Here is an 18,819-nt window from a genome sequence, read left to right as displayed (position 1 = left end):
AGTCACAGCTCAGAGGTTCCCCGCCTGTTACGCTGCTCCCTCCTTCTCGGAAGCAAACCCAAAGACCCCCCCGGAAGGCCCCGGAAATCGACTCTCTTTAAGTAACGGACAGAAAGTGGCCCAGTCGAACCCGAGACTCCTTTGCTCTTCTGGATGGTTCCGGCGCCGCCCAGGCCAGTGGCGCTAATTCACGGTCAAACGGGAAGGTTGGGCCACCCCCGATGAGCCCAGCAACCCCCAGAGCTGTCCTCACACAGGCAGAGCCTCTGGAGAAACCCACATTCCCGAGGGCCTGCGGCATGTGGCCCCATCCCACGGGAACAGGATTCAGTGATGGTCACGTTCGGGGCTTCTCACCACCGCGAGGGACAGCAGGAGCCGTGCTCTGGAAACGTGACCCGGCTTTTCGTGTGGAATCCACTCCCAGCACCCGAGAGGGCATCAAAGGGTCAGGTCAGTGTCCCGGGGGCCATGGCCTGCTGCCTGCCTGCATTCCGCTCAGAGCCGGCCGAGAGCCGTGGCATCCCCCGTCTGACCTCGTCACCGGCGTGTCCGTAGGGCTGAGGATGCTGACCAGCTACCCCAACCTGGGGCAGCCTCTGTCCAGCTCAGACTCTGGACGGAACCTGCCCGCAGCTCCACCGACCCAAGCACTTCACGGTGCCCATGGCCGAGGGCCAGGGAGGGTCATGTGACCAGATCCAAGTCTCTGAGCTGTGGTGAGGCTCCTTCTGGAACTTTCTCGGATGATTCTCACTTGTTCCTGCTGGAGCATAAAAACCACATGGCTGAGGGGCTTGGCCCGGAGGCGGTTTGGGACCCCGCGGAGTCTGAGAACAGCACGCCGTGGCCAGAGGCTGGGCCTCGCCCTGGGCCTCGTGCCGGGAGGAGGCTGGCCTTCCCACCTGCTGGCGTGGGCGTCACGCTCAAAAATCAGCTTTCAGGGCAGGTTCGCCTGGAGTCCCGGGACGCAGCCTCTCTTCCAGGCTGGTTCTGTGTCTAATCTTCCTCATTATGTGTGACTTTTAAAGTTCAACTCTGAGCTCTTGGTGAGCACCTGGCTGTCTCCTCTGCCGACTATTTTTAAACGGTCCATTTAGCTTTGGAATGTTCTGGAAGGCTTTCCCTGGCAGATTTGCCTTCCTGATTAGTTCTGCTTTTGCCAATATTACAATGAGCCTGTTCTGCCGGAGAGCCTCTGATAGTATCTGCCAGAGTCCCCCCGCGTGTTCCAGGGACCAGGGGCCGCGTGGGGGCGTCTATGCATGACCATTCGTTTTAGAACCTATTTAATTCTCACCGCAGGAATTCCTAAGACGAGAGCGAAGGCTTTCGGAGCAGAAACTGCGATTCTGGGATCTGCACAGAGCTGCCTCGAGACAGACGCTCAGAGACAGGAGGGGACAGGTGGGGACTCCGTCGCCACAGAGGCCACCCCCGCTGGGCTGGACAGCTTGGACCCGGGAGGCGACCAGCACGCGGGGCTGGTGGCGCTCCCCAGCCTGTGCCCCGGTTCTGAGTCCGACACGGGCAGGAAGAGTGAGCCCGGACCTTGCAATTGCCGTGATGCCGACAATATTCTCGGAAGCTCCTGTGGGGACTCCGTGGGCCGAGGGGGACGCAAAGGTCGGAGCCAAACCCAGGAAATATAATTGCAGTCTCTGCGTCACCCCATCAGGGGCGACAAGACACTTGACACAGCGACAGTTTAATATCTCGGAGGGCGCGTGGAGCAGACAGGCAGCGTCTGTCGTGATCGATCCTCCCCACGCCTGGGGGCTGAGGCTCGTCTCTGGCTTCCTCGCTACAAGGCGGGCGGAGGGGGTAGGGACCAGGCGACACAGGGTGAGGCCTCCAGCGAGCGCCCAGCCCCCTGCTTCCATGCTCGAGTGAGCCTGAGTGAGCCAGAGTGACCCTGGGCAGCGTGGGTAGTTGGAGTCCGGGGTGGAGACGGTGTGATGGAGGTGGTCAGCGCTGCGAGACTGTGGTTTGGGGCACCGTGGGGAGCAGGCCTTGCCCACGGGCCCTCAGAACTGACTTCAGGTCAGGCTCCAGAGAGGGTGGGTTCCAGGCAAAGCTGGTTCCAACAGGGTGCTGCTGCCCAAACCTTGTCCCCCCCACCCCCCACACACACCCCGAGGCTGTCCCCAGCCCGAGGTGCCGGAGGCAGGGAGGCAGTGTCCCGGGGGCCTGGTCAGCTGCATCGTCCCCTGGGGCTTTAGGTGAGGCTCTGGGCAAGAAGCGCTGCCCAAGAGTATGGTCCATGGCTTGTTGGCCCACAGGTCTCCCTGGGACCCCCCCCCCCCCCAGCCCCTGTGGAATGGTGTTTGCAGGAGAAGGCAAACAGGATCTTGGTGTGACCCCGGGGGAAATGGTGACCAGAGGGCAGCACCGTCCTTGTGGGTGGATGCCGCGGCAGGACCGGAATTCTGAGCTGCTGACGGACACATCCACTCGGAGGTGCCTGTGAAGACAGCCATCGGGCATCTGCTCCCATCAGGCCCGTTGTCAATTTTGAGACTCCCGTGAGATAACCGTGGAGTTTGATGCAGACCAGCACCTGGATTCTAACCGAGCCTTATTGGGCGGCTGCTACAGTGAGACCCTCTCAAGCTGAAGGGAGCCTCTTCCTCCCCAACGCGGACATGGCCCTTCCAGGCTCTGCAGTGGACCTGAGGTGGGCAGCGTCACCGAGGTGGCCACACACAGGCCAGCCCCTCGCCACACGAGGTTTCAGCGTCAGTCAGGAAGGGAACCTTCCGGTAGGGGCCGACCACACCCATGCCCTGTGCCCGGCTCAGCGGGCTGGAGGCCAGGCACTGAGCCGGGCACAGGGCTGGAGGGGGACACACAACCCCTGTGTCCCCCCCACAGCAGAATCCACGGGGCCGGGCTGGGGCGTGAGGCCACAAGGGGCCGAGCCAGTCACGGCCCCCTCACAGGGGCCTCTGGTGGGAGAGGCTGGGCCCGCCACACCTAGCCAGCGCCAAGCCCCCGGGGTCCCCCACGCCCACGGGGTTGGAGTTTCCTGCCATTTCTCTTCTTTCTGGAAAAGCAGAAAGAAAAGCTGTGACGATAGCCAAGTGCCGGACACAGAATCCACGAGTGAGGCTCTCACACTGTATCACGGCCCTACTCCTGTCTTACGTGCGTGTCCTGCTGGCCGGCCAATGGCAGCACGTCACAGCCCCTGTTGCCTCTGTGCAATCATTCTGTGCTACGCCCTGGCCAGGGGAAGCCTCTGGCACCGAGACCAGGCCTCGACGGGATGCTCCTGTCCAGGCATCCGCACCGCCAGCCCTTCAGTGTGCAGAGCATGAGGGAACTGGATGGTCTGTCCCGCATCTGCTCCCAAGCTCGGGGCGTTAATAAGGGCCAAGAGCGGCCTCAAGGTTCTAAACTCACCAAAGGCCAAACACAGACAACATGCTCGAACAGTTTCCCTGTTAGTGTCAAAGTGGCGTCTCTGATCCTGCAGCCACGGAGTAACTGTGATAAATAAGATAAAAGCCTTTTGCATTTTCAAAATGGCATGTATGAGCCTTTTTATCCTTAACTCATTTGCAGTCAGTTGCTTAGTTAAAACCGACACAAAATCTCTCGTAGTACGTGGCATTTGGCAAAATCTTTCAAAACACAGAATCTTTTCAAGTGAATGTTTTTGTTTTCTTTGAAAAATAGCTCGAGGTGGCATCGCCGGATCGTGCTGTTGTTCTATTTTCAGTTTTGCAAATAACCTCCACGCTGAAGCGCGCTTGGCGAAGAAGGAGCACTTTAACCAGATTAATTCCAACGATGATCCATGGGCGTAGATGGTCTTCACATTTCCGAAATCTCTTCCATACTTCCATCAAAATTTCATAGTTCTCAGTGTACATGTCTTTCTGTCACTGGTTAAATTTATTCCTCAGTATCTTATCCTCTTTGATGCAATGTAAATGCATCAAAATGCTTTTATATCCTCGAGGGTCCACATCTCAAACGAGAATTTGCTGATGGTTCAGTGCCTGGAGGCAACGACTTGGCACTGGGATTTGGGGATGGGGTTTTCCAAAGAACTCGACGTTTCACATTGCCCGTCTCTCGACTGTCCCCCAAAACAGAGGTGTAAGAGCCTTTCACTCATACATTCTACACACGATGCTTCGCTATAGTTATGACCAATATCGCTTTTCCAGAAAGAAGAATAATGGCAGATTCTCCTCTCTGCCAATGACAAATAAGTCAGCTACTCCCTAATTCCCCCTTTTCAGAAACTGCTGGGTATGAGACAACCTCTCATCGTGGAGATACAGGTGGACATCAGGTCCCGGGATTGGGTGCAGGCAACAGACACAGAGAGACCAGTGCTCACTGCTGGCACTCAAGGAAGAAGGGGCTCAAGTCCCACCAGGTTTCTGTGGCCTCAGAGCCGCGAGTTGGCCGCCCTGCCCCATGGTCTTCCCCTCGCTCTGGGGACCAGCCAGGCCTTGCACAGTGCCCAGGCTCCCACTTCACAGGCTCGGGGGAGGTCAGCTCAGAGGCTGTTGGGTGGGCAGGAACCAGGCCGGCTCCCCGGGCTTAATCTATGCTGGGTGTCCGCTGAGGCTAGAGCTATACTGAGGGCCAGTCACCTGAGGACACCAGGGCTGGTGCCAGTCAATGAGCTCTGTCCAGGGAGGTCAGCCAGCACCGGGCCTGGGCATGATATCACAGTGGGTATGTCGGGTGGGTGGTGGACGCTTCCCCTGGGTACAGTGAGGGCAGAGCTGGGGACAGGCTGGGAGGGGAAGTGGGGGCACCCAGCTGTGGGAGGAACCTTTGCTGGAACACCCTGCTTCAGGGGGTGCTACCCCTCCCAGCATCTGCCTGAGAGTGGGGTGAAGCCATTGGCCCTGAGACCCTCCTCGACCCCAAGTCCCCAGCCGTGGGGAGCTGAGCTGTCCACTCTCGGCAAAGGATGGCGGGAGCCCCAGGGGGCAGCTTTGTTCCAAGTCCTTCCCATGGCACCAGTTTTGTCCCCACCAGACACAGACGATGAGTCACTGGGAGGAGTCCGGGGAAGCCAGGGGATTCTGCCCTCGAGACAGCCACAGCCTGGGGCCTGCAGTGAACTGTCCAGGACCCAGGATCCTCCAGAGGAGCCACCAACCCCCCGGATGCAGCAGTCGGGAGGGGCATGCCTGAGTGCACCATCCATAAACCATGGCAGGTTTGTTTGCAAAAGTTAATAAGGACAACATCATCAGCACGATGATCTGCTTTGCATATGCAAATGCAGCGTGTGCAGGTGTAAAGGGCGGGTATGGGCTTCATCATTGCAGGCGGCAGGTCTGACCTTTACCATCAATTAGAGTCGATATGGATACAGCTGGCAAATGCTACCCCAAAGGTGACAAACACAGATCACGCATCATTACCGGTTTCCAACAGAGGGAACAGAGGACTGGAAGGGCGGGGGGCTGCTTTGGAGTGGAGACCACCCAGGGTGGGTTTGGGGGTTCTCTGCCACTTAGTGCAAGAGAACCTTTACACCCCTGAAAGCACGTCTGTCCACAGGCGTCAACAACATCCAAATTACCGGAGAGTTAGAAACACACAGGGAAGGAATTTGGCATTGGAAAGGAGAAAGCAAGTATAGTTTCAAAACCACGTGGTCAAGAGAATGGGGGCCATTTCCAGTGCAAAATGAGCTTCAGGATTAGAGCAACAGGAACTCAGGAGTCTGAGCTGCCTGTGGACATCGTCAGACGCGGAGTCACAGCAAAGGCTTGGATGCGTTTGTTCACGCAGGACGTAGCCGGCTAGAGAGAAGCAAACCTAGACACGACCTTCCGGCCACTCCCTGGGCTCAGCAACACGCATGAGGTCCGGGCAGAGTCACCCTGAGAACCTTCCCGTCACCATGAAGCCCGAGGCCGACCCCCGGGCCACCCCTCGGCTCCTCCATTCCCGGAGCCCCAGCTAACACCTTCCCCGGTGGCGGCTTCCCACGGTACCTTGCACTTTCTCTCAGCCTGTCCCGTCCTTTCCGCCAGGTGTAGACAGGCCTGGGCGAGGCCTTGGGCTTGCACTCGATGACCACCTCACCGCCCACTTTGACAAGAGTGACCCTTTTTAAGAGGGTCCTCGAGAAATCCGGGCCTGCAGCTGAAAGAGAACATAGACAAAGCCACCGTCAGTCACACAGCAGGAAAGGCTGCGGCCTCACCCTGCCCGTCTCTGCTCCAAGCGAGGGCCGCTGTGGCGCAGGAGGAAACCGCATTCTTTCCTGAATGAAGGGCGCAGCGCGGTGCATTTCTGACGGCTCTGTTAATGCTGGAGGGTGGAGTCAAGGCACTGTGGTGAAATGTCGGCGCTGGGAGACCCCATTCTGCAGGCCAAGAGGGGACCCTGTGTCACCTCCCACAGGGGTCTTGAAGAGTCACTCACTCCCCCTTCACACCATGGCAGTAGTCAACATTTCAGGAGGGCAAAGGAGGAGCGACTCATCCCTTTGTGCCACAGTGTGCCATCGCATGCCAGAGAGTACCAGAGTATGCCACAGAGTGCCAGACTGCCATAGAGTACCAGAGTTCCAGAGAGTGCCATAGAATGCCAAGGCATACCACAGAGTGCCAGAGAGTGCTGTAGGGTGCCATGATACACCAGAGAGTAGCATAGCATGCCATAGAGTGCCAAAAAGTTCCACAGCATGCCAGAGTGCCACAGAGTACCAAGGCATGCCACAGAGTGCCATACAGTACCCTAGCATGCTAGAGAGAGCCACAGAGTACCAGAGCAAGCCAGAGTGTCATAGAGTGCCATAGAGTACCATAGCATGCTAGAGAGTGCCAGAAAGTGCCACAGAGTGCCGGAGCATGCTCCAGAGTGCCAGAGAGTGCCAGGTCCTGACCCCCCTACCCCTGGCCCACACGCCCCTGACCACAGACAGGCGCTGACCCTCCCTGCCCAGTGCCCAGCACAGCCCTGACTCAGAGAGAAGCTGAGCTGCTGCTGGTCCCCCAGGCGGTGCCCTGCCCAGGTCAGAGCCCTGACACACAGTGTGGGGGCTAAGGCACTTGCCTGGCACATGTCCAACCCTCGCCACCCCCCAAATAAAGTCCCCCATGGTTGGCAGGTGACACTGGGGTTGCTTGCGGGAGCCCCACAAGCTCAACGCCTGCAGACCACAGCTGTGCGCAGACAGTACCAGAGATTCCCTGTTGGTTACTGGCTCTGGCCAGCCCCAGCGCTGCTCACAAGGGTCACTCCTGGTGGCTCTCCGGGATGAACCATGTGCAAGGCGAGTGCCATCCCCCTCTCTCCCCAGCCCGGAATTCTGTCTGGACTACAGATATGTGTTCACCGGAACAAGTATCAAGGGCATCTTCCTGAGAGTCCTCCCTCCCTCCACCCGAGTCCCCCAAATCATGTGCCTCTCCTCTGACTTGTCTCTTGGGCCCCTTGAGGCATTTTCCACGCATAAACCCTGACTCCTGCAGTCTGACCCGATGGATGGGAAAGCCGGTCTCTGGAACGTGGAATATGGGTGACAAGCACAAAAGACTTAAAGAGCTGAGAATGGGCATGCAGGGGTGCAGAGGGCGGGGCGCAGTTCTCAAGTGTATCCACACCACATGAAAGCAAGCTGCAGCAAAGCAGGTTAATCTGGAGTAAGTGTGTTAGTGGTGGGAATATTCCCCGCCATCGACAGAGATAAACAAAGAGAGTGAAGGCGAGCTTCTGATGGAGGGAGCAACGCACACACGGGCTGGTCTGACCTACGTACACGGCAGTTAACTAGATGGTCTAGAGCATAGCTACCATGGAGTCTGTGCCTGGCATTCAGGAGGGGAGTCCGTATTTCAGAGAGAGATTCTAGACTGAAACATGCAGTAACTGCAAGAACAAGCCTTTCTGCCAGCAGGAGATAATTTCATTCCTAGCATGAGCTGAAAAATCACATCATCAGGTTTTAGGGCGATTTATAGGATAGGGTCAGCACACACCTACTCAATATTTGTGTAAGGACAGCTCTTACAGAAACAATAATGATCCTTGAAAATGTATGGATGAACAGGGAAAAAAAGCCATGCTCTGAACAGATCAGCACTGTAAGAAACACAGTGTGTGTGTGTGTGTGTGTGTGTGTGTGTGTGTACAGAGACTGTAGCGGGAGAGAAAAGGAGGCAGAGGTGAGATGTTAAACTCTAGGAACTTGCAGAGTGTTGGGTGCTAATATTGCTACGTCAGAGCCCCCAGCCGAAAGGGCCGGAGGGACGGGGGAAACAGGAACAGGTGCTGCCCGGGTGCTTGGAGCGCCAGGACGGTCCCTGCCGGTGGTGCTGTTATGCGCAGCAATTAGTGAAATCCACGTACACCAAATATCTCTGTTATCCCCACACCAACCCCCCATTCACCTCCCCTTATCTGCTCGCGGGCAACCCCCAAAGGCTCTATGGCAGAACAGACTCCTCCTAATCTGAGGCGAACACCTGATTTCACTCCTTAATGTTAAAAAAAAAATTCTTTAGAAGTTTTTTTTCAAAGAGCATTTAGTGAAATCAGGTTTCAAATCTGTATCATCTAAAAATCCCTTCTTAAAACTCCATCCTCCTGCACACAGATATTTTTATCACTGGAGGCAGACATTTTTCATCTGCTCAGGGGGAATTCTGCAGGCGCATCTGAAATGAGTTTACATAAATCAAACTGTGCGCCGCGCATGGGTGTATTTGTCAAAAAACTATATATTACCTTTACGGGGTTTGAAATAGCCTGCTATCAGCCACACAGAAGGTAGAAAACACACCTTCCATTTCAAAAGCATTTGTTCCATCTGGTTTACATGTGTATTATCTTCCGGCGATCGTGGAAGTAAAGCTGGGTAGGGCTGTCGTGCTCCGGGGGTGGAGGGGACCTTCCCTTCCCCCAGCCCATCTGCTCCTGGAGCTGGGCTGTCACGGCCGACAAACGCCACCAGAGATTCTTGATGCTGACCCGAGCCTGGCCTCTCTCTGCCCGGAGCGGGAGGTACCGTCAGGGCAAAGTGAAGCCGCCTAGACTTGTTCTCTCTAGGAGGTGAGACCTCCGATGCTCGTGGGCACGGAGGAAGGAGCCTAATGCTGGCCCTCGGGGACACACGTGGAGGTACATTACGCATGACCGGGCCTTGGAGGCGCCATTTCAGAAGGCCCCGAAGGGCTCAGGATAGAGGGCGACAGTGGCCACGCGACCTGCTGACAGGTGGACGCAGGCCCCGTGCCGGACAGATGGGGAGCTGGCCCCTTTTTCATGCCCCAGCTCGAGGGCCCTGATCCCCGGTGCAGGCACGAAGCAGGTGCCCTCCTGCGTGTGGAGCCTGGTTCTGTGTCTGTCCAAGTCCATAAGAGCTCAAAGCTCTGCTGTTTCTGGGCGGCGCTTGCGGATGGACCTTCCAGGCCACTCCTGGCAGCCTTCCTACTCTCCGGATGACTCTGGGAAAGAGCATTTTGGTGACTGGCAGGACCCTCACAGCTGGATGTTGTGCCTCTTCTCGGAAGGTGAACAGTGGGAGGGGAGACTGGAGGGGTGGGTCTGGCCTCTGACCGTGAGCCCCCCCCAACATGGGCAGTTCCTGCCAGCCAGCCGGGTACGACCACTGGGATGCTGCCAGCCAGGCTGGCCATTGGGATGGCCCGTCTGAGTTCAGAGAACAGAGCGGTTCCTGCGGTCTCTCGTCTCCCACGAGTGGTGCATCATCCCACAAAGGCAACCTGGGGCTCGGCCTCCACTCACAGTTCCCACCACGGAGGAGATGGCCACCAGCCCAGAGAGCTTCTGGCACGAGGGTGGCCGTGACACGTGAGAGTGGCCTCTGTCCAGCCATGCCAGGGACGAGGGTACCATATATCAGATTTCCCTGATTGAGACCCCAACTGTCCCTGATGGTGTTGGTGTCTGGGGCCCTGGTCACTCCTTCGGGAATGTCCTGATGGAGGGGGGGTGGCCAATGCTGACCTGCACCTCACCCATCTGCTGCCAGCCACCCTCGCTTCCTGGGGCTGTTTGGGACCCTCTTCTGTCCAAGCAAAGACGCACTAGGGGCCCAGAGCACGGGGGAGGGCACTGGCCTTGCACAGGCCCCAACACCCCATTAGGTACCCTGAGTCAGTCAGGGGTGACCCCTGAGCACAGAGCCAGGAATAAATCCTGGGCACAGCCAGATGTAGCCCAAATCAGCCCAGAGGTGGCTGTCTGTGTCCCCCACGTCCCCTGGCACCCCCTGAGAGTAGCACAAGCCCCAGGGGAAGTGTGCACAGCTTCAAGGCCAGAGGAGGGGCTGGAGCCGAGAGGCAGGGCTCCCCCAGCTCTGTTGCCCTGAGACCTCAGACCAGGCCACCTTCTGAGCCTCTGGGGCTTTCTCCAGCCCGGCAGGATGCCCCGAGGCATGTCTGAGTGGGCAGTTCCTGTGGGCAGTTGAGTCCGGTGGTAGACCGTGGTGGGTGGGAAACACTTTCCAGCTGCCACTCCGGGCTCGGGACAGCTGTCGGTGCTCCATGGACACGGTGACCTCAGGACCTCGTGGCTCCTCCTTTTCTCTCTACAAAAGGCTGCAGTCTTTTCTCTCTACAAAACGGTTAAGCAGCCCCCACCTGGGGGATTCCCGGAAGTGTCATTCCCAAAAGATCAGCTCCGAGTCAGCGTGGATCCCTCCTGCCTTCCATCCCAATTCCTGTACCACTAGAAACAGTCTGATTCAATATCGTATTTACAGGATGTTGTAAGTGCTGCGTCCCTGCTGACTTAGGCAGAGAGGTACCACGTACAGAGAATAAGGGAGTGTGAGTTTCGAATGGCCCATGGGCCTCGTGTTCTTCCATGGAGCAATGGGTCAGGCCCAGGCATGGGGCTCAGTGGCTGCACCATGGCCTGGCATATGGTTTGGGTCCCCAGCACCACAACTAAGCGATTCCATTTTATTTGGGACAATGTCCTAAGTACTCGTGGCCATACTTGATTATGAGTAACTTGGCTACAAGAAAGAGTATTTGTTGAATGGAGTTATAAATCTGGATTGTGAGCTTCTCTAATGAAGAAAAGGAAGAAATAAAGCCACACATAGGTGGCCAGGTTGGAGCAAAGAATTTAACTATGGAAAAATCTCTTCTTTAAATGGAGCTGGGGAAACGGAACGTCCATCTACAAAAAGTGAAAGTGGACATGGAGCTTACAAGTCCAGCAAGATAAGACTAAAGATACCAATAGAAAGATGAAAGATCTGAAATCATAAGGAATGGCGTGGAAAATGGGCAATCCTTGTTTGAATATTGGTCTGGGGGGGGTGGAAATTCGACCCAAAGAACACGGGAAATTAAAGCAAAACTCAACATCAAACTAAAAGAGATTCTGCACAGTGAAAGAAATTTTCACCCAAACAGGACATTTGCCCAAAGAGAGATTTCTGTGTGCCATTCCTCCCAGTCTTGACATTCAGAGAGGTGACAATTCCTGAAACACTTGACAATACGGCCTGATTAGGAACTGGCTGAGGATCTGGACGGACACTTCTGCCAGGAGGACCTGGGATGCACACGGGCAAGGGAAGGCGCTCCCCCGCCCACAGGAGGGGCATCCAGGGCTGCCCCTCCCACCTCCGGGAGAAGGCTGTTTCCCAAAGGACAAGAAAGGAGCATTGGTGAGGAGGGAGAGGGTGGGCAGGTTGGGGTGGGCTGGGAAGTGTGCCGCCTCCATGGAAAGTAGCCGGGGAGCCCGCGAAACACCAAAACTAGGAATCTCACACTATCCGGGTTAGCCCACTTCTGGCTGTTCGGGTGAAAATATTAATTTGAAGAGACAGATGCACCGTGATCAGGGCTGCATTTTCCCACGGGAATTGGACTCAGGGATACTGGAGGGGGTGGCGGAGAGGGAAACAGAGCCTCTGACAGAGCAGGGGTGCGCCCACTGGGGAGAGGAAGCCGCTCCCTGTAACACCACATGGGCCTGGAAGACTCACGCTCAGTGGAATTAGTCTGATGGGGAAACGCGGAGTGACCCACTCTGTGTGCGATGGGAACGGGAGGGCCGAGCTTGGGAAGGCCGTGGTGTGTCCAGAGGGAGGAGAAGCCCCAGGGAGCTGCACCCGGGAAGGGGAGCTGACGGAGTGGGGGCTGCATGGCGCGTGTGCACGGGGACGGAGATGGGCACACTACACACAGGTGTGAGTGTGTGCACACAAGTGTCTGAACCTGCACACGCGCACACGGATCTTGGTCTGGATCTGCATAGGACACACTCCCGAAACCCGCAGAATGTGATGCCGCAATACGGCGTCAATAACCATAGGGGTCTTGCTGTTGGGGGCCACATCCGCTGTGCTCAGGGCTCCCTCCTGGCAGTGCTCCGGGGACCAGGTGGAATGTCAGGGGCTGAGGCTGGGCTGGTCCCATGTAGGGCCATTGCTGCCTGCTTCCTGTCTCGGGCCCAGTCAGCTGCAGGGGTCCTGGGCCCTGCCTGCCCCCGCCGTGTTTCCGCGTGGAGCCCGGGGTCTGAGCATGGCCGAGTCCGTGGCACTGTTGGGAAGGACTCGGGGGTCCCCCTCAGACACAAAGTCCCTTCTGAAGCTGCCACTGGCCAGCACTGACCCTGCCCCAGGGCGCAGCAACGCCCTCGGGAGCTTCCCGGCCCGCCCTGATGCGCTCTCTGGGCGTGGACCTGAGCGGCCACTCCCTCTCTGCCCGCCCCAAAGAACCTGGTCTGACCAGGGGCAGCAATCGGCCAGTACGGAGCCGAGCAGGGGGATGCCAGCCCCTGCCAGCTCTCCATGGATCCGTGGCACAAAGCGGGAAGGGCAGTGACGAGACGTGACTGCACTGATGTTGGCGCTGAGAAAGTGTCCACGTGCTCCCGTGTCCTTGCAATCCCAAAACATGCTTGCACACGCACATAAGAACATGTGCTCACACACAATGCAGAGAGCGCATGCTCACATGAGAACATATGAACATGTGATGATGCACGTGTTCCTCCCATGCACACATGAGAACATTTGTTCTCATACATGCAAATATTCTTCTTGTGCATGAGACAAGTTCTCATACACACATGCATTCTTCTCATGCACATGTGAGAACACAGGTTCTCCTACACACATGTATTTTTCTCATGCACACATGAGATCACAGGTTCTTATACATGTATGTATTCCTCCCATGCACATATGAGAACGTTTGTACTCACACATGCATGTATTCCTCTCGTGCATACGTGAGAACACAGGTTCCATGTATTCGTGCAGGCTTTGGTTATGCTCATGGGGGAACATGTTTTCACACATCTGTGTCCATCCTCACGTGCATACGTGAGAACACAGGTTCCATGTATTCGTGCAGGCTTTGGTTATGCTCATGGGGGAACATGTTTTCACACATCTGTGTCCATCCTCACTTATAAACATAGGAGTGGATGGTCTGAACTTTCCTAAATACCCCCAGGTCCATCAGCCCCATTCACTGATTCACCGTCTCATGAACTGACTTAAAACACAACTTGCTCCTTTCCACAGTCACCACTCACCCATTCTCTTGCTTGTTCAGTGTTTACCATGAGTCTCAGACCCAGGGGAGGTCCCAGGATAAAGGGGGGGGGACACCAGGTGGTGCCCAGCGGCGTCAGGGGGGCTGGGTTGCCGGGAGGAAGGAGCAGGCCCCAGGCCCAGTGGGGCCGGCTTCAGGCTGGGGAGGCGGCGTGTGCGTGTGGGGGCGGCCACCCTCCTCCCGGTGAACCTGATGGGGAACCTGGTGGCTCTTCCTCCCACCTGACTCACCGAGGACGCTGAGCTCCGCGCTGGAGAAGATGGCACCGTGCTTGTTCTCTGCCACGCACTGGTACATGCCCGCGTCCGACAGGTTCACCGTGGTGATGTTGAGCGTGCCCTGCTCCACCTGGACCCCCTCCTGCGGGCAGAGGGCAGGGAACAGTGACCTTCACGCCCGAAGCCAGGCGCTTCTGTTCCAGGGTCTATCAAAGGGGCTTCATGGGCAGAAAGTGACCGTCACGCGGCATTTAGAATGTGACCTATTCACCTGCCAGCTCGCCTGGGGGCAGGGCAGGCGCTGACCGCATCAAGCCCCCATCAGCCGGGGAGGGAGTTTAAACGGCTGGGCTCTCCGGAGCTCGATTTAGTAGCGACGCCATTCAAGACTAATGACCCTCTAAACAGATGCACCTGAAATCGTGTTTGCCCTCTTGGGCTCTGGGCTCTGGGGTGGGGCTGGCGACGTTCCGGCAATACTCTGGAGGCCTCTGAGGCCATGATCTCAGTGAGGTACACGCAGCTGGGGGATGTGGGCTGTGCTGTCCACAGAGTGCTGACCGATGGGCGAGATTGCCCACTGCTGCAGGAGGAGGCAGAAGCACCTGGATGGACGTGTAGGGACCCGGAAGGAGACACAGACGGACACGAGTCCCCACGCCTGAGTCCCCACTGGGGCAGCGTCCAGCCTCCTGCCCAGGGTTGGAGATTCATGGTCTCAGCTTCCAGCCTCTGCTTGGAACTTCCTACCTCACAGAGATGTCAGGGCACTGGCGGCCAAGGAGAGAGGGAAGTGGCTGGACTGGGGCCAGGTGGCCGCCTCCTGGGTGGCCTTCCTCAGGATGGCCAGTATTGTCCTCACGTGCACCCTAAGGGCAGCAGTGCTGAAGCTCTTCCCTCCAGGCAGAGGTGGGCGAGCCTGCAGCTTCTCGGAGACTTTGCTGCTTCTTCGGCTCAGCATCTGAGTCTCACCAGGCTTGAGAGAGCGGCCCCGCCCGTGCTGGCCAGAGTCGGTGAGAGGTACAGAGGGACCTTCCTGCTCCGGAAGGCCCAGGGCACGGTGGGCTCCTTCCCCTCAGCCTGGCTCTGCTCACCCTAACACTGCCCTGCCCTGGCTCCAGGAGAGGCTCTGGGCGCATCTGTGAGTCCTGACTGGGTCCATCTGTGCCCTTCCCAGAGCCGCACACACATGCTACACACTCACATACTTACACACACATGTTCAGACATGGTCACTCACACACATGCTTACATATGTGCACAGTGCTCTTGATCATACGCTTACACACTCTCAATGCTCACACATGTGCACACATGATCACACACATGCTCACACATGATCTCACACTTGCTCACACTCATGCTTACACAGGCTCATGAACGCACATGATCACACACATGCACAATACATGTTCACACATGATCTCACACAGGCACACGGGCTCACATTCATATGTCTACACACACTCACAATGCTCACATGAGCACACATTGATCACACACATGCACACACGCACAATACTTAGCTACGATCACACACATGCATGTATTCACACACACTCACACTCACATACTTACACATGCTCACATGTATGGGCACATGCTCACACAGGGGCAAACGCACGTGCACTCAGGCAGGCATCCCCAGCCCACACTACGGAGTGTCGCGTCCAGGCAGAGGGGGATGTGCCGCGTGCGGGCGTGAAGTGAGGAGCCGCGCCCTGGCCCCACACTGGCCTGTCTAGGGAGCCCCCTGGACAGCCCCCTAGCCTCTCCCCTAGACACCTGGGAGCCCCCTTCCCTGTTTCCGTGGCAACAGTCCCCGGGCTGCTCACCCGTGGCAGCAGCGGCTCTCCGTTCTTCAGCCAGCGGTAGGACGGCCGGGGCCTGCCGCCGGCCCTGCACTCCCAGGACACGCTCTCCTCCATGGCCACCTGCAGGTCGTGGATCTTCTGCGTCCAGTTCGGCTGGGCTGCAGACACACAAGGGAGCCGTGTCCCGCCGCGGTACCACGTGCTGCCACGGGCAGGGCCTGCTGCCGGGATTCCTCCTCTCGATGGAGCTGGGCTCTGCACGCAGGCCTGACGCTGCCCACGCCACCCCAGCCCCCTGCCCCCAGCCAGGCTGAGGGGTGTTTGGGTGCTTCACAGGACACCCTCCCACACGCCCAGCCCGGCCGGAGGACAGTGTCCTCCTCCCTGACCGAGAGAGCGAATGCCGGCAGTCACAATGGACTGGGTGACTGCGCTCAGCCAGCTAGTGCAGACTGGGGACACGTGTGTGACCCATGCTGGCCCATGGAGCAGAGGCGGCCGGACACGCGTGTGGCTCAGGGGAACGGTCTCCTTCAGTGACCGCGTCTCTTGGTGGAGACAGACGAGCACAGCCATGGCCCCAAGACAGTGCTCAGAGGCAGAGAGCGGCCACCCGCAGTCGCAGCCCACACGTGCCTGCTGCCTGCCACTCCTGGAGGTGTGGGCTCACGTCTTTGATTTTCTGTTAGGGAGGCAGTTTGGGGGCAGGCACGACCATGCTCAGGGCTGACTCGTGGCTCAGTGCTCAGGGGTCACTCCCAGCGGCTCGGGGGACTCTCTGGGGGCTGGGGATGGACAAACGGACAAATGTGAGACAAACACCCTAAGCCCTGTGCTACCTCTCCAGCCCCATCTGGTTTTGTTCTTGTTTTTCACTTCTGGTGACTCCACGAGAGCGGTGCCCAGGGCCCTGGGGCCAGCCCTGATGCTGTTTGGCCCCTGCACCACAGTGCTGAGAATCCTCCCCACGGGTGCTCAGGGCCGGGACCCAGTGGAGGCTTCTGGGGCACATGAAAGCACGTGCCCCGTCTGCCGGATCCGTTTCCAGCAGAGCGACTCAGCTGCAGAACCCTCTCCCGGGAGGCTGAGCGTGCGGGCCGGAGGGTCGCCTGCAGAGGACAGTGTGGACAGCGGCTGCTGACCGCAGTGGAGACCCAGAGCTGCCCACGCCAGCGGGAGTGAAGGGATGCTGCAGACAGGTCTGGGACTTGAGCATCATTGAAATCCTCGGTCTCCTGCTCCCACAGTGCTCCTCCACCGCCTCGCAGATGGGCCCAGGGCACCCACAGGCCCTGTCCACCCTGGGGTCCTGGGGTCAACCGTGTCTCAGGCCCAGCCAGCCGGCCCTGCTCCCCACCCCCTCGCTCATGCCGTGCTGCGCTTTGGATCTTCCCCTCCCATTCCCCAGCGACTGTTCACACCTCCTCCAGGAAGGCTTCCTGGGTCTGTGTCCACATGACCCTCTGCACACGGCCAGCTCGTTCAGTAGAAGAGAGCACAGTCTCTCCCTGCTAGGCACGGCTATCGACCAGGCCTCTGGGTGTGAGTGGGGAGAACTAGAAACCACCGCGACACTCGAGACGAAAGTCGATGCCGGTGTGCCGAGCCCCCGACAGGGACGGCCAGCCCGCACTGGACCCTTTGCCTCTGTTTGCCCACAGGGAGTAGCCAGGACTGGCTCACTGGAATCCACCATCCCACGACGGCAAGTCCGGCTCTTGCTCACGGGAGCCCGCCACCAGCCACTCGGGGCGGCTCCTTTCCGCCCTGTCCCCGGGGGGTCTTGGGGGTGGAGTTTGTGGTCACCATCTGGCAGAGCCGGCCAGAAGAGGCGTCCTCTTGGGGAGATGGGCTTGGAGCAGGACCTCTGGCCCCGACAACTGCTGCTTCTTAGCTGCCAATGAGGGGGAGAAACAGCTCACGCCAGAGATAACCACGTGTGGGACATGCATGCACGCGTGTGTGTGTGTGTGTGTGTGTGTGTGTGTGTGTAGGAGAGTCGCCTGGGGAAACACATGTGTGTATACAGAATCCCCTAAGGAGTACATGTGTGTATGTGTAGATAGAATTGTGTGTGTGTGTGTGTGTGTAGAGTGCCTTGAGGGAGCACATGTGTGTGTATAGAATCACGTATGTGTGTGTGTGTAATCACCTGGCGGAGCACAAGTGTGTATATATATTCTTGTGTGTGTATGTATAGAATCACGTGTGTGGAGTCACCTGGAGGAGCACATGTATGTGTGTGTATAGAGTCATGTGTGTGTACAGAATCGTGCGTGTGTAGAGTCACGTGTGTATAGAGTCACATGTGTGTAGAGTCACGTGTGTGTGTGTGTGTGTGTGTGTGTGAGTCCCCTGAGGGAGCATGTGTGTGTTTGGGGGATGCCTGGGGGTGCAGGGGCTCTGCCACACTCTGACACCCTCTAGAGGCCCTTTCACAAAGACTTCTGCCCTCGGGTGCCTTGCCCTTCCCCCCCCCCCCCCCCCCCCCCCCCCCCCCGCCAGGCTCTAGTTCTCGGGTCTGTTTCTGTGCAGAGGAAGTGACTGTCAGGCACGGGGTGGGAAGAGGCGCAGAGACCAGGCGAACTCCGTGTCCATGCCGGGCCCCTCCTCTCTGCAGGAAAGAGTCTCGCTCCCTCGCATCTTCAGTCCAGGCCTCCATCTCTGCCCCTGAGGGGTCCTGGGGCCTGCCCACTGCCCCTGGGTCTCTGTACACTAGGCCCAGAGGGCTCCCCAAAGTCTGGGTCAGAGGAGCCACCCCCTCCTCGTGCCTCCCTCTGCGCCCGCCTGGCGCCTCCCCGACCCTCAGCTCCGTGGGCTCAGCGCCAGGGCCCGGCTGCGTCACCCCCGTGCAGCACCCGTCCTGCTCCGAGCCAGGCTCTAGGAGTGCTCCTTGTCCTAACAGTGTTCCTGGCAGGGGCTCAGGGACAGCTGCTGGGGCAGGGGCTGTCCGGCCCCCCCCCTAGTCTGTGAGACAGATGAGACTCTCCGGAAACCTCCTCTTTCGGCCCGTCCCAGTCAGGGCCAGAGCACGTCACCCTGAAGAATCTAGGTGTGTACTCAGGAAAGCTGACGCTGAGAAGGCCCGAGACAGACAGACTGGCACAGGCCCGGGGGCGGACAGGAAACCTCACAACATCGTGTCCACTTTCAGCTCCTCACACATTCCCAAGCACAGGACCTGTGCCCCTCCGACGAGGCACCAACCGCACAGTTTAAGAGGAAGCAGAGATCCAACGTACTGAGGGA

The 18,819-nt window shown here is 58.0% G+C and overlaps 1 protein-coding gene across 2 annotated transcripts in view; it reads right to left on the bottom strand.

Moving 5' to 3' along the window:
• Positions 1 to 18,819, bottom strand: part of LOC130037372 (contactin-4) — a 255,110-nt gene that overhangs the window by 54,903 nt on the left and 181,388 nt on the right. For both annotated transcript variants that reach the window (XM_056129211.1, XM_056129213.1), the window contains exons 8-10: positions 15,592 to 15,728; positions 13,769 to 13,898; positions 5,979 to 6,129 (exon numbers count right to left, since the gene is read on the bottom strand). In XM_056129211.1, coding sequence (XP_055985186.1) covers positions 5,979 to 6,129; positions 13,769 to 13,898; positions 15,592 to 15,728 — 418 coding nt within the window. The remainder of the gene's footprint in view (positions 1 to 5,978; positions 6,130 to 13,768; positions 13,899 to 15,591; positions 15,729 to 18,819) is intronic.

The sequence above is a fragment of the Sorex fumeus genome, unplaced genomic scaffold (genome assembly GCF_029834395.1).
Source record: "Sorex fumeus unplaced genomic scaffold, SorFum_2.1 ptg000072l, whole genome shotgun sequence".
Classification (NCBI taxonomy): domain Eukaryota; kingdom Metazoa; phylum Chordata; class Mammalia; order Eulipotyphla; family Soricidae; genus Sorex; species Sorex fumeus.
Note: the sequence above shows the minus strand (reverse complement) of the source record. Positions and strands in the feature narration are given on the sequence as shown.